At 43.4% G+C, this 15,956-nt stretch overlaps 1 protein-coding gene across 2 annotated transcripts; it reads left to right on the top strand.

Moving 5' to 3' along the window:
• Window positions 3,144-13,494, top strand: COX17 (COX17 cytochrome c oxidase assembly homolog). 2 transcript variants are annotated; one of them, NM_001348525.1, is made up of 3 exons: window positions 3,144-3,395; window positions 6,391-6,479; window positions 13,358-13,494. In NM_001348525.1, the coding sequence occupies exons 1-2, from the start codon at window positions 3,289-3,291 to the stop codon at window positions 6,473-6,475; spliced, it is 192 nt and encodes a 63-aa protein (NP_001335454.1). In that variant the 5' UTR covers window positions 3,144-3,288; the 3' UTR covers window positions 6,476-6,479; window positions 13,358-13,494. The 2 variants fall into 2 exon arrangements, with proteins under 2 accessions (NP_001335454.1, XP_020923915.1); XM_021068256.1 differs by lacking the exon at window positions 13,358-13,494 and having other exon boundaries at window positions 3,166-3,395; window positions 6,391-6,481.

The following is a 15,956-nucleotide window of genomic DNA, read 5'->3' on the forward strand; positions in this document are numbered from 1 at the left end:
GTTAATGAATCTAAGAACCATGAGGTTACGGGTTTGATCCCTGGCCTCGCTCAGTGGATTAAGGATTCGGCGCTGCCATGAGCTGTGGTACAGGTCACAGTCATGGCTCAGAACTGGCATTGCTGTGGCTGTGGTGAAGGCCGGTGGTTACAGTTTTGTCTGATTAGACCCCTAACCTGGAAGCCTCCATATGCTGTGGATGCAGTCCTAAAAAGACAAAAAAAAAAAAACAAAAAAAAAAACAGGCAACACCAAACCAGAAGTGGTTAGGAAACTTTCACCAACAAGAGACTAGGGAGAGGCTTTTAGAGAAAAAAGATGGGAAAAAAGTAAAGAAATTAATTATTAACTGGCTGCAGCTTAAAGCTTAATTGTTGTTGGTTGCCTTTAGCATTTTTATTTTGTAACCTTGAAGCATTTATAGGTTTAAATTGTGGTTTGTGGAGTTCCCGCTGTGGTGCAGCGGAAAAGAATCCAACTAGGAACCATGAGGTTGAGGGTTTGATCCCTGACCTCGCTCAGTGGGTTAAAAATCCGGCGTTACTGTGGCTGTGGCGTAGGCTGGTGGCTACAGCTCCGAATAGACCTCTAGCCTGGGAACCTCCACATGCGTGGATGCGGCCCTAAAAAGGACAAAAGACAAAAAAAATTTTTTTGGTTTGCTTATGTAGGTCACTACAGCATTAGTGCTACATTCATCTAGTGGTTTTCTTATTTTGTTGCAGATCCCCAACAGGTGGGTGAACCTTCAGTGGGTCCTTTGCCTGGAGTTGCAAATGCCAATCAAATGAAACCAGTTTCAGTAGTGAATGCCAGAAACTTTATCCCTTGATCAAGGAATGGAAAAGAGAGAGCTCATACTCTAAATACACCTTCTGCCCTAGGGGAGAGGAGTAAAGGGATTTTAAGGGACTAGGAGACAGGGACATCATCAGGGCTCTAGGAAATGGGAGGTTTCCAGGGGCAAACAGGTTATTCCCTACCCCGTGGTATAAAGGTAATCTCCTCAGGGGCACAGTCTTTAAGGCACTAACGTGCTGTGGCCCCCTTGCCTGGCAAAGCAATAAAGCTATATTTTTTCCTTTACACCCCCCAAAAAATAAATAAAGATAATCTCCTCTACTTTTTTTTTTTTTTTGTCTTTTTGGGCCACACCCACAGCATATGGAAGTTCCCAGGCTACACCACAGCCACAGCAACACCAGATGCTAGCCACATCTGCAACCTACACCACAGCTCACAGCACTGCTGGATCCTTAACCCACTGAGAGAGGCCAGGGACCAAACCCACATCCTCATGGATACTAGTCTGGTTCTTTACCACTGAGCCACGACAGAAATTCCTACTGTTGTCTTTTGATAACTTAGTTTGAACTTACACATATGTAGGTGTGATATTATTTTTTTTCTAGTTTATTTTTTCTTCCCCATTGATTGAGCTGTGTTTATTGCAAATTACATTTCCAAGTGATGTTGATGTTGCTAGTTTAAGAAGCATTGGGTTTTTTTTTTTTGTGCTTTTCAGGCCCGCACTTGTGGCATATGGAGGTTCCCAGGCTAGGGGTCCAATCAAAGCTACAGCTGCCAGCCTATACCACAGCCACAGCAACATCAGACCTGAGCCTCATCTGTGACCTGCACCACAGCTAATGGAAATGCCAGATGACAAAATGGGGATGGTCTTGGTAACTTGGAAAATACACATATAGAAATTACTTTTACACCAGTTCCCAGACACACCTCAGGATTCTGAGCTGAATCTCTGGAATACAGAAACAAACCTTAGTGTTAGGCTGCATCCCGCAGGTCTGCAAGCCCTGTGCCTACCCAGCTTCATGACTGAAGAGCCCAGAGTCAGTGACAGAGACATGGATGGTTTAATGGCCAGGGGGTTCTTACATGTCTGACAGGACATGGTAAAGTCTCTGCTCCTGGAGGGGAAGGGGAGATTGCCAGTTACAGTGGGAATTGACATCAGGTTGGCACATGAGTTACCAGGGAGACCAGCAGAGAGGCACTGCCCTCACCGCTCTTTAGATAAGAACAATCTCATTGCTGGGGCCTGGGACAAATATGTAGAAAGGTCAATCATGCACTTAGGGGTTGGTGGAGCAGGAAATGGTGGAGCAGGGAATGTACAAAGAGCAAGAAAACAGCCATCTTGAGGGGCAATACCATTGGCTGGTTTAGGTGATAAGCAATGTTTGATTAACCAAAGTGCGTATCCCTAGACAGCTATTTTAACAATGCCTGGAAGTCCTGCTTTAAAAAATAAGTTCATCCTTCCTCAAACAATTCTCTGCAGGAAAAAAACTTAATGGTTATGTCCATTCTATTGCAAATACTGTCTAAGTTTACTTATTTACCTAGATGGATAGGTATTAACTGAATTTGAGGAATGACAATGAAAAGGCATTTTAAAATTTTACTAACCAATATATTTGCCCTATGATTGGCAATTCATATGGAAATCAATTCAGTTGGAGAGGGAGCTATAAACACTAACTAGCTGAGGATTTAAAGCGTGTGGGTGAGGTAAGGTTCCCAGGCTAGGGGTCTAATCGGAGACACAGCTGCTGCCAGCTTATGCCACAGCCACATCAACACCTGATCTGAGCCCTGTCTGTGACCTACACCACAGCTCAGGGCAACGCTGGATCCTTAAACCACTGAACGAGGCCAGGGATAGAACCCGAAACCTCATGGTTCCTAGTCTGATTCGTTTGCGCTGACCACTAGGGAACTCCTTTGCTACTCACTTTTAACTAGAGCGGTGAAGTGGGGTGGTGAAGGCAGTAAGGCAGATAATGGCAAGCATAAGATGCCGGGCGCTAAGTCTGTTACTCAAGAGGAATTGGCTTTCACTAGTGTTTTTTTTTTTTTTCTGTAGCATAGACAGGTCATTTCACCTTCTTGAGTTTCAGTTTTCGACTTCGAGCTGGGTGTATGGTTGAGAGCTCTCCGAGTTGCCTTACGGGTCTCCTCATTTGTGGGTCCTCTCAATGCTGGTCTACAAACATCGCTGCACTTTACCTGGGCTCTCTGCACCTGCGCGGAAAAGGCGCCCTAGCACTAAGGCCATCATTCGGCCTCTTCTGCGCACGCGCGTGCCCTTTAAAACATTTTTCCTCTTTACCTCCTCCCTTCCTCCCAGTTCGTCAGAGTGAGAGGCAGGACTTCCTGTTCTGTTTTGGAGCGACTGCCGGAAATAACTGCGGGCGAATCGGCGTGTCCGGAGGCCGGTAGAGTTTGGGGTGGCAGAGCTAATTGCAGCTTTCGGCGCGAAAAATGCCGGGTCTGGCGGCCGCAATCCCTGCCCCGCCTGAATCGCAGGAGAAGAAGCCGCTGAAGCCCTGCTGCGCCTGCCCGGAGACCAAGAAAGCGCGCGATGCGTGGTCAGTGCGCAGCCGGGGAGGGGGCGGCGGGGCAGGCTCCGTGCACTGCCTTCGGGTGCCGCTGCCCGGACTAGGGCTGGTCGTGGCCCTCACTTTGCCGCGGGGCTCTCTTGAGGGTTATAGACCTGGGTAGGCTTCGCAGTCAGCTGTCTGTAGACTGAGCTCGTAGCTTACCCTGGGGAAAAGGTTGAAGGGATCAGAGAGAGGTCAGATTGACCCGCCGCGCTCAATCCAGGCATTCCTTCCTACAAAAGGTTTTTCATCAGCTGTTATGGGTCAAACATTGCTTTAGGACCGAAGGCTTGTAAACGGATGGATGCTACTTGATTTAAAGAAACACAGGAGTTCCCGTGGTGGCTCACCGGATTAAGAACCCGACCAGCAGCCATAAGGATGCAGTTTCGATCCCTGGTCTGTTCAGTGGGTAAAGGAGCCGGCCCTGCAAACTGCAGGGTAGGTCGGTCGCAGATGCCAATGGGATCTGTGTGGCTGTGGCTGCGGTGTAGGCCGGCATATGCAGCTCTGATTCAGCCCCTAGCCTGGGAACTTCCATATGTCCCAGGTGCGGCCCTTAAAAAAAAGTAAAGGGAAACAGTTAATGGAAACGTTTTTCAATGATTGCTCTACTATGGTTTATGGGCCATGATAGAAGACTTGGCAAAATCAGAGTTCCCTTGTGGTGAGAGGGGTTAAGGATCCCACGTGGTCTCAGCAGCGACTGCCGTGGGGCGGGTTCGATCTCTTTTCGGGAAGTTGCACATAGTTCCCCCGCGGCCAAGAAAAAAAGATTTATCAAGATCAAAGAGTAAAAGTTTTCCGGTTTTCTGGTAATTTCTCCCCGAATTTAGTCATAGTAGGGTACAAGGTACATTTCTTAACGGTACAGAAAATCCCCTAAACTCTTCCCCCCACCGTTTTAGGTAGATAATTTAAAAATCAACTAGGCTATAACATATGTGACACTGTAGTGTTCAGAATTGTTTATCTAAATTACCATCAACCTGCAAAAGGTTTTCATTTCTTCTTACTGTATACAGCCTCTGTTGTGGAACAAATCTCAGAAGGAATCTTCAGATAATGTGAATGTACACCTCTCCCTCCAGTCCCTTTTTGTCCTCACATAAAAAGTAAAGAAATCATAAGTGACATAGTGGGAAAATATGAGTGGTAGGAGCCAAGTGCTTTTTGTTAATATCCACTACTGTGCACATAATACTGTTAAGGGAGATTCAAAAGACTACGATCAGATACTATGCTTCCACATTAACTGTTAAGTGCTTATTGAACCTTCAGACCATATGATATTATGATGGAGCCTGGGATCTAGTGTCAAGGTTTGAATCCTGGGGCGTCAACTCTGTTACCTTGATCGAATTATTTAACATCGTTGCCTCCTGTCTGTAAAATGGGCCTAATAAAAGTGTCTGCCTCCAGGATTATTGTAGGGTTAATGCTATAAGCCACAATATTTACAGTATTCAAGAAATGATCTGGGAGGGCTAGCTATTGTTTTGGGGGGGCATTGTTTGTTTTTCTTTTTCTGGCCTCCTGAAGGACATGGAGTTCCCAGGCCAGAGATGAGAGCCTCAATTGCAACCTATGCCACAGGTGTGGAATGCTGAATCCTTAACCCACTGCATCCCAGTGCTGCAGAGACACCACTGATCCCTTTGTGCTACAGCAGGAACTCCAATTATTTTTATAAGGAGCTTGCTGTCCCAGGCAGACAGCTCTTATGAAAGATGTGTAGGCTTTAGAAGAAAGGAGAACCTCCCTTTCTTTAAATTACTTCTGCATCAATTACTTCTGACCACTATGGCTTCTCCCCAAATATCTATAGTTAGGAGTTATTTTTTTCTTACAATTGAATTTGCCTTAACTTGGTTCTTTCCTAAAATTACATTTTCAGGCCCTTAGAAATGAAACTGTGTGGTTCTAGTTTTTACTTTGTGAATTTTACAGGTCAAAAGTTCTTTGATCATCATGACTGGGGCTCATTGGGCTGCTCTGGGCAGCCAGATATTTTTTGCTATTTGTGAAGGGTGTCTTGTTATTAGAAATAGACTTATCTAGATGTATGTGAATGTAGGATAGAATCAAAAATTGGATTCCTCTGTGATAGGCAAAAAGTAAAGTTCTTTCTGTCCATTTAGTGTTAATTTTTTATTCAGTTTATTTTGTTATAGGTTAGTATTATTGGGTAGTGTCTAGAGGTAATATTTAATATGCATAATTTCTTCTAATCAGATGCCGCCCGCCCCCAACTAGATATCAATAGAACATCTTCATGGGTAACGAAATATCACAAGAGCCAATAAAAACAAAGCCATTTGGTATAATAGCATTTTTGTTTTGGTTTGGTTTGGGTTTTTTTGGCTTCCCTGAGGCATATGGAGTTCCTGGGCCAGGGATCAGATTAGAGGTGCAGTTGCAGCCTAAGCCACAGCTGCGGCAACACTGAATCCTTAATCCGAGTGCATGGCCAGGGATTGAACCTGTGTCCCAGTGCTCCCAAGAAACCACTGATCCCATTGCACCACAGCTGGAACTCCTGGTATAACAGCATTTTTCAAAACTCAAGGTACGGTCCGGAGTTCCCGTTGTGGCTCAGCGGTTGATGAATCCGACTAGGAACCATGAGGTTTCGGGTTTGATCCCTGGCCTCGCTCAGTGGGTTAAGGATCCAGCATTGCTGTGAGCTGTGGTGTAATTGCAGATGCGGCTCGGGTTCTGTGTTGCTGTGTTGCTGTGGCTGTGGCTGTGGCTCTGGCGTAGGCCGGTAGCTACAGCTCTGAAGGGACCCCTAGCCTGGGAACCTCCATATGCCACGGGAGCGGCCCTAGAAAAGGCAAAAGGCCAAAAAGTTTTTTAAAAAAAGGTGCAGTCCATCAGACCCATGTTCTGCCTGACTCTCCTTCACTATCTTGCCTGCTTTTTTACTACTCTTGTGCTTAATGCCTACTTTGTTGGATAACAAGCACATTTTGTTTTATAGCATCATTGAAAAAGGAGAAGAGCACTGTGGACACCTAATTGAGGCCCACAAGGAGTGCATGAGAGCCCTGGGATTTAAGATATGAAATGGTAAGCACGGTCCTTTTTTATTGGGAAAGTAATACACAGGCTGATTCCTTCAAATTTGTGAATTGCTTTACAGATTTAGCAATCATTGGGCAGCATTCTGTCTGAAAGGTTGTTCACCTGGTTAATCTAACATGCCTCAGTATCACTAAAAACAACTTTTCAGTTTCTAGTGTACAGAGTAACTGATGCTAATAAATTGAGGCATATTCAGTGGATTTGTGAAGGGGAGAATTAAGCTTACGAGAAAGGGCTTGACAAAAGCCTTTAGAGTTATGTTATAGACAGAAGGATTCATGGCTTAGGAAGTTCAGAATATTGAGTTGTCTGACTTAGAGGAACTAAAAGGAAAATGTTCTCTATTTTTTGTTTCTAATGTTGTGAATCTTTAGTAAGTGCTTTTAAATAACTCAGCACATGAAAGCATTGCTTTCTACAAAGCAGATGGAATTGTTGCTGTTTCATTTGTATCATGCTTTATTCTTTATTCTTTTATTCTAGTAAAACTAGAGCCTCAGACCATTTTTTGAAAACTTTGAGTTCAAATATTATTACTGGAAGGGACCTTAAGTGATGTGTATACAGTAATACCTAAAATAACTTACTTTCTTTTGTTTGGAACCTCTTCCTTCAGATAGCAACTTGACTCACTCCCTCACTTTGTTAAGGTCTCTTTTCAAGTCTCCTAATTAGGCTTTCCCTCAACATTCCATCTAAAATAGCATCCCTTCCCCATCACTCTGTCCAATAAGACTTTCTGTGATAATGAAAATGGTTCTCTACCTACACTCTACAGTATGGTAGCCACCAGCCATATGTGGCTGTGGAGCCCTTGAAATGTGGCTAGTAAAACGGAGGAACTTATTTGTTTGCTTTGTCTTTTTTTTTTTTTTTTTTTTTTTTCTTTTAGGGCCGCACCCGCAGGCATATGGAGGTTCCCATGCTAGGGGTCCAATTGGAGTTGTGGCCACCAGCCTATACCACAGCCACAGCAACTCGGGATCCAAGCCGCATCTGCGACCTACACCACAGCTCATAGCAATGCCAGATCCTTAACCCACTGAGCAAGGCCAGGGATCGAACCTGCAACCTCATGGTTCCTAGTAGGATTCGTTAATCACTGAGCCATGACGGAAACTCTGGAACTGATTTGTTTTGTTTAATTTTAATAGACACATGTAGCTAGTTGTCATTCTGCAGCATTGCCTGCATATTTTGTTTTTCTATCATCTGCATTGCTTTTCTCCAGTTTGAACGTAAGTTCTGCTATCATATCTCCAGGACCAGTAACAGTGCCTTGCACATAGTAGGTGCTCAATAAAGGATTGTTAATTAAATGAATAAATGATTGAGGAAACGAAGGCCCATAAGTATGAAGGGACTGCTGGTAGGCAAGGTCAGAACTGGAACCTCTGTCTATAGACAGACTCCTTCTGCTTGGTGCCCTCATTCCCCCATAACATCCACAACACTTTAAATAATGGCTGAGAAATACTGCCATAGCTACATACCAACATAAGTGTAATAGTGAGCCTGGCTTCTTTCCCGTTCGCCTCTTTCCTGCCGCTTTGGAATTTTAAAAGTGGCCAGTCTCCCTCAGTGAGCTGTGGGAGAAGGAGGGATAAGAGGAACCTATCTCCAGCTGATAAGAAGTATCACTGTGTAGTGGAAAATAGTCTAACCTGAAAGTCCTGAGGCTTAATGTTGGTTCTCCTGTTCTCTAGCTTAACCTCTGTTTTACATTGGCTGCATATATATGCACCAAAACATTCATCCTGTCTGGATTTCACTTTTCTCGTTTTATAAAAAGAGAACCATATTGGAGTTACCTTGTGGTATAGCAGGTTAAGGGTCTGATGTCACTGGTGGCCTGAGTGGATGCTGTGGTATAGGTTCAATTCCTGACCCAGGAATTCCCACATGCAGTGGGTGTGGCCAAGAAAAGAGAGAATCTTTTTTTTTTTTGTCTTTTTTTTTTTTCCTTTTCTAGGGCCCCTCCTGTGGCATATGGAGGTTCCCAGGCTAGGGATCCATTCGGAGCCGTAGCCACTGGCCTAAGCCAGAGCCACAGCAATGCGGGATCCAAGCTGCGTCTGCAACCCACACCACAGCTCATGGCAACACCAGATCCTCAACCCACTGAGAAAGGCCAGGGATTGAACCCGCAACCTCATGGTTCCTAGTTGCATTTGTTAACCACTTCGCCACGACGGAAGCTCAGAGAGAGAATCTTAATGTATGTTATTTTCCTTATGGTACGATATATCTGTGTATACAAGGTATACTTCTGGATTAGATGGTTATTTAAAGAAATCTCATGGTAAATAATTTTGTAAATTAAGTAAATATGGTTGTGGGGAGGTGTTCTTAAAAGGATAACTTGATTGTTTCAGAGACATGGAATCTCAGCCCTGTATGTGATTATGATTTCCTCATTCCTTATCTAACTTTCTTCCTAGTCAGATGTATCAGCTGTTGCTTAGGGTTGAGTCTGCCTTGATAAGAAGGATGATTTTTTAAAATGCTAATTTTAGGATCAGGTTTCTCTTGGACTTCATGTGGACCACTAAGGTGGTACACTCATTGATCTAAGTAGCATATATTCACAAGGACCAGAAGGTGTTGTGGGTTTTTTTTTTTTACATTATTGGGGCAGAGAGTGAGGGTAATTCCTGTGTTCTTCATTTATGTATAAAAGAAAATGCAAGAACTTAGAAGACTTGGTATTTTAACTGATTGTGTGGCCTTGGGCAAGTCCTTAGCTTTACTGTCTTTTCCAGTGGTCGAACCCATGTCACAGCAGTGACCTAAGCCACTGCAGTGACAATGCTGGATTCTTAATCCACAGAGGAACTCCTGGTTTTGTATTTTTGAATCCTGGTTGCAAAAAGAAGAATCTGAATCCCCATAGGGCCTTTCTAAGAATTCAAAATTGTCATGTTTTAGTTTCAACATAATACCACTTTCAGAAGAGGCACAGATGCTTGGCTCCCCATTGGTCTCAGGTGTCCTGCCCCCCCCCCCCACCTCCCCGTGAGGAAATGGAGGGAAGGTGAAGTCAAAAGACTTGCTCAGGTTGAGAATGGATAGGTGGTAGAATTAAAAATAGAATCCAGGTCTTTTTTACTCTCTAAGTCACAAGCACCGTACACTTCACTCCTTGTATTTAATGAGGCTCTTAGACCATGATTTTCTTTTCTTTTTGGTCTTTATAGTGTCATACCAGTGGCATATGGAAGTTCCCAGGCTAGGGGTCCAATTGGAGCTGCAGCCGCCAGCCTACACCACAGCCACAGGAATGAAGGATTTGAACCTTGTCTGCGACCTACACCACTGCTCATAGTAACACCAGGTCCTTAACACACTGAGCGAGGCCAGGGATTGGACCGGAATCCTCGTGGATACCAGTCAGGTTTGTTACCACTGAGCCATGACAGGAACTCCAAGACAACATTTTTCTGAGGATAGCTTTAAAGGAAGAATATATTGCAATCTTAGGTCTTCTTAGTAATGGTTATGAAAGTTCCTTAATTCAAAAACGTTTGGGAGCTCGGGTCTTGATGTAGCGGAAACAAATCTGACTAGGAACCATGAGGTTGGGGGTTTGATCCCTGACCTCGCTCAGTGGGTTAAGGATCCAGCATTGCTGTGAACTGTGGTGTAGATAGTAGATGAGGCTTGGATGTGGCATAGGCCAATGGCTATAGCTCCGATTAAACCCCTAGCCTGGGAACCTCCATATGCCACGGGTGTGGCCCTAAAAAGACAAAAGAAAACAAAAACAAAAACAAAAAACCTTTGTAGGAGTTCCCGTCGTGGTACAGTAGAAATGAATCCAACTAGGAACCATGAGGTTGCAGGTTTGATCCCTGGCCTTTCTCAGTGGGTTAAGGATTTGGCGTTGCCGAGAGCTGTGGTGTAGGTCGAAGATGCAGCTTGGATCTGTCATTGCTGTGGCTGTGGTGTGAGCCGGCAGCTGTAGCTCCCATTCGACCCCTAGCCTGGGAATCTCCATATGCTGTGGGTGCGGCCCTAGAAAAAGGCAAAAAAAAACAAAACAAAAAACTGTAGATTTTAATTGCTATTTTCTACATAAGATCTTAATTGTATCTCGAATTTAGTAAATTGGACTTAATGTGAAAGTCAGCTACATTCAGCTAGAGGTGTACCTTAAAAATCACCTGAGGAATGTTTTCCAAAATTCTCAAGGGCCTGGGCCCTGATCTGCACCTGTTGATTCAGAAACTCCTAGGTAATTTTCAGCGGCCCCCTCTTTAAGAACTACTGGCTTGGAGTTTCTTTGTGGCACAGTGGGTTAAGGATCTAGCTTTGTCACTGCAGCAGCTCAGGTTGCTGCTGTGGATCAGGTTGGATCCCTGGCCCCAGAACTTCTGCATGCCATGGGTACAGCACCCCCCCCCCAAAAAAAAGTAACCACTGGCTTATGCTGAAGAAGTAGCAAGTTTAAAGCTAAATATAAATGATCTAAAGATTTAACAGTAACAAAGACAGACTTGAAAACTACTCCTGAAGATCCTGTCAGGGCTCAGCGGTTAACAAACCCTACTAGCATCCATGAGGATGAGGGTCCAGTCCCTGGCTTTGCTCAGTGGGTTAAGGATCCATGTTGCCATGAGCTGTGGCGTAGGCCTCAGATGCAGCTCAGATCCAGTGTGGCTGAGGGCTGTGGCGTAGGCTGGCGACTACAGCTCTGATTGGACCCCAAAGCCTGGGGACCTCCATGTGCTGAGGGTTCAGCCCTAAAAGGACAAGAAAGAAAGAGGAAGAAAGAAAACTACTCCTAAGGAGAAATAGATGGGGATTCAAGACACTTCTATCTTTACTATTGCTTTTACTGAAAGAGAAACTAGAGGAACCTAGAACTTGCTTAGAAATATAAGAAATGGCAGCTGCCTTTAGGAGCCAGGAGAAACCTGGAGAACCCAGAAATTAAAGGACTAGCACTGAGTGGTGGTGATATTCAGTACTTAATAAGTCTAATTGAACTTAATAGTTGGTTAAAATATTCTGATTTCACAAACACACACAGAAAAGCAGCTGATGCTATATGAAAATATCCTCAGTCAAGAAAAAGGGTCATTTCTGCTATTTGAACATTTATTCATTCAAGAGATATCTAATGTTGTTTAAGACTAGAAAGTGCCAAACTGAGAAGAGACAAGGTCTCTTGTATGAAGGACTTTACAGTCCTGCTGTGTGGTAGTCAGTAACAAAAGATGTAGCAGAGCTCTGGCCTGCTATTTCATGAAATGTTGAGTGGCTTCATTTTTTTTGGTTATTTTTAAGTATATTCTTCCTTTGAGCCTTTTAGAAAAGAGAGTTTAAATGTTCTTATTTATATTGCTAATGAGGGTTATCTTTTTTAAATTTATTTTTTATTGGTAATTTCAAAATGTTTTATTCTGAATTTCAACAAAACCATACCCATAAATTACCCTTTCAATACCAATAGGCTTATTTTCTTTTTTAAAAACTAAATGCAGAGACCAGCTATGTGAGGGAGACACTTGCATTAGATTTAATGGGTTGGCTAGCCCAAATTACTTAGTTACCTTTTCAGCATTTTTCTCTGTCTTTTGGGATAGGGACTGGGTGGTGAAGGGTGGGTGCGAGCTGGCTGGAGAGAAGCCTGGTACGGACTGACTAGACCAGCAACCCTTTTCTCTACTACTCTCCCTTTTTGATCTTTCCGAATGGATTTCAAAGGGTTATCCTTGCTTTGCCCTTGAGGTTTAGTGAGTAATTTTCCACAGGAAATGCCTTGTGCAGAGAGCTGACCTTCTGCCTTCCACTTAGTGGATCTTTGCCAAACATACTTGAATCAACAAACAGGGGTTTCTAGGTCTCGAATATCTTATTAGTCTTTTGGAGGAAGATGTTTTTGAGAAAATAAATAAATGTATGGGTTTTTTTTCTTGTCTTTTTAAGTCCGCACCCACAGCATATGGAGGTTCCCAGGCCAGGGGTCCAATCGGAGCTGTTGCTGCCGGCCCACACCACAGCCACACAGGATCCGAGCCGTGTCTACGACCTACACCAAGGCTCACGGCAACGCCAGATCCTTAACCCACTGATCGAGGCATCATGGTTCCTAGTCGGATTCATTTCCACTGAGCCACGATGAGAACTCCAAAATGTATGGTTTTTACTTCAACAAAGAACTTGTAAAAATGAATGTAATGGATTGAACAGTTTCCGTGATTTTTTTTTTCTTTCATTTTAGGGACACACCTGTGGCATATGGAAGTTCCCAGGCTCAAATCAGAGCTATAGCTGCCGGCCTACGCCACAGCCACAGCAACGCAGAATCTGAGCTGCATTTGTGACCTGCACCACAGCTCACATCAATGCGTGATCCCCAACCCACTGAGCGAGGGGAGGGATCAAACATGAATCCTCATGGATACTAGTTAGATTCATTTCCTCTGCACCACAATGGGAACTCCTCGTGATGTTTTTAGTTAAAACTAGAATTTTAAGGAGTTCCTGCTGTGGCACAACTAGACTAACTGTGGTAGCTTGGGTTGCTGCAGAGGTGTGGGTTTGATTCCCAGCCCAGCACTGTGGGCTAAAGGATCTGGTGTTGCTGTGGCTGCAGTGTAGGTCGCAGCTGTGGCTTGGATTCAATCACTGGCCAGTGAACTTCCATAAGCTGTGGGTGTGGCCGTAAAATTAAAAAAATAAAATAAAACTAGAATTTTAAAATGTGTATCTTTGTTTCATGACTGGTTTAGAATAACCAGTTAAGCAGTTAACAGTACTTGGCTGAAGCATTCATTTCTAGTGTATTAATTCCCTAATTCCATAGGTCTGGCATGATGCTTGATACCTGACTTACTAAAATACATCTTTTTCTGTAGGTGGTCTGCGTTGTGAATGAATAATTCCTGAGAAGTGAAGAAGATTCAGTGACTTTGGGAGTTCTTTGATGAACTTTGCTAAATAAAAAGTATTTATAATTTGTTAGAAAATATATATCCCTGGTTAAAAATCTTCAGCTGTGTTTCTTTTGGTGTTCCTCACATCCTTACATGGTGTTTGTTTATTTTTCTTATAGGATATCCATGGGTTCCATAGCTTTGCTTTTTTTTTTTTTTTTTTTTTTTTTAAGGGCCACACTCACAGCATATGGAGGTTCCCAGGCTAGGGGTCAAATCAAGAGCTACAGCTGCCGACCTACACCACAGCCACAGCAATGCAGGATCCGAGCCACATCTGCAGCATACACTATAGCTCACAGCAACACCAGATCCTTAAACCGCTGGGCGAGGCCAGGGATCAAACCCACAACCTCATGGTTCCTAGTTGGATTCATTTCCACTGCACCATAATAGGAACTCCTGAGTTCCGTATCTTTGGATTCAACCAAACTTGGATCTCAGATATTGGGGTGGGGTGAAGAAAGTTCCAAAAATTCAAGCTTGCGTTTGCCACTTCCTCAAGTATTTACATAAGATTTACATTAGGTATTAAAGTGATATAGGGATGATTTAAAGTACATGTGAGGATGAGGATGTGCTTAGGTTATATAGAAACACTACACCATTTTATATAAGAGACTTAAGCAAATGCAGATTTTGATATCCATAGGGTCTCCAGGAACCAATTGCTCAGGATACAGAGGGACAATTGTAGTGTCAGCAAAAAAAATTTTTTTTTAAATTTTATGGCTGTACCCTTGGCATACGGAAGTTAAGTTGCCAGGCCAGGGACTGAATCAGAGCCACATATGCAACCTAAGCTGCTGTTGCGGCAACACCAGATCCTGTAACCCACTGTGCCTGGGCTGGGGATCGAACCCACACTTCCAAAGTGACCCAAGCCTCTGGAGTCGGATTCTTTTTTTTTTTTTACAGGCTCACCTGTGACATATGGAAGTTCCCAGGCTAGGGATGAAATCAGAGCTGCAGCTGCCAGCCTATGCCATAGCCACACCAGATCCAAGCACATCTGTGACCTGTGCCATAGCTTGGGGCAACATTGGATCCTTAACCCACTGAGCGAGGCCAGGGATTGAAATTCATGGATACTAATCGGATTCTTAACCCACTGTGCCACAGCAGAAATGCCAGCAAATCTTATAATACAAATTTCTTATGTTCTTGCATTGTTCTGGGAACTTGTGTTCTGGATATTTTTTCCTAAGGAGAAAGCAGAAAGATAATTATCTCATCCAATGAAATCTCCAAAATAAGGATTTTTGTTTTTTAATTAATTAATTTATTTATTTATTTATTTATTTTTGGTCTTTTTAGGGCTGCAACTGAGGCATATGGAGGTTCCCAGGCTAGAGGTCCAATCTGAGCTGTAGCTGCCAGCCTATGTCACAGCTACAGCAACGCCAGAATTGAGCCCTGTCTGTGACCTACACCACAGCTCACCAACACCGGATCCTTAACCCACTGAGCAAGGCCAGGGATCGAACCCACAACCTCATGTTTTCTAGTCGGATTCATTAACCACTGAGCTACAACAGGAGCTCCAAAGTTTTGGTTTTTTATTTTTAACTTTCTGAAAGGCAAGGACTGAACAAAGTTTCAGTCTTGACATTTTAAATCGTTCTTTACTAGTTCCCTCTTTTGGAAAAGTAATTTGTTTAGATTTTGGACCATATTGGTGCCTTGGAAGATCTCAACACTAATTAATGTGTAGGAGACTGGTTACATTTTAGGATAGACTAGGTTCATAAGTTTAATGCCTAATTGTCAACAGAATGCTTTGCAATGATTGGCTTAAACAGGATCCCTCTTTGGGTCCTTGTGCAGGTTAGATGTCAGAACAAAATTGGAATTCTTTTACAAGGAGGGAGGAGTAAATGGCAAATGATATTGAACAGATGACCAACTTTGCACTGAATCACCTGGTTTGCTTAACAACAAGTCATCCTCAATGGTCAAATTGGGTTTAGAGGAGCAATTCCTTAGTTTATTCAAACTTTTGCAAGAAAATTATTGGTTGCTCATAGATTGTCTCATGTTCAGTTTTCATAGAATAAAACAATCAATGAGCAGATGTTCAGAGAACTGTTGACCAAAGATCAATCCTTAGGGAGATCTGAATCTGAACACTCAACTTCAAGGACCAGAATACTCAACTACAGTGGCTTAAGCAATAAATGTAATTTACCTCCTCTAAATTGGAGGTTGAAAGTTCCAGATTTGAGACAATACATCAGTGACTTTTAAGAACAAAGTCTTGTTCTGTTTTCTCCTCTTTAACCTCATCCTTAGGCCCATTCTCTAATGGCTATGGTGGCTTGAAGCATTACATCATCACAACCACTCAGTCCAGGATGAAAGGTGGCAGGCCTCCTTACTGTCTCTATCAGGGAGTATACTTTTCCCTGGATGCTCCTACACTGATGCTGAAGGGTCACATGCCCACTCTTAAAGCAGTTCCCGTCGAGGGGAATGGGATATTATGCTTCGCTTTAACCAGTCCTATGTCAGGCTCTGGCAA

Source organism: Sus scrofa, chromosome 13 (genome assembly GCF_000003025.6).
Source record: "Sus scrofa isolate TJ Tabasco breed Duroc chromosome 13, Sscrofa11.1, whole genome shotgun sequence".
Taxonomy (NCBI): Eukaryota; Metazoa; Chordata; class Mammalia; order Artiodactyla; family Suidae; genus Sus; species Sus scrofa.

Excerpts from the sequence above, each read along its gene's own strand:
- COX17 (NM_001348525.1), top strand. The coding sequence starts at position 3,289 with ATGCCGGGTCTGGCGGCCGCAATCCCTGCCCCGCCTGAATCGCAGGAG. Across the intron at positions 3,396-6,390 it reads AAGAAAGCGCGCGATGCGTG|CATCATTGAAAAAGGAGAAG; the intron begins GTCAGTGCGCAG and ends TTTGTTTTATAG.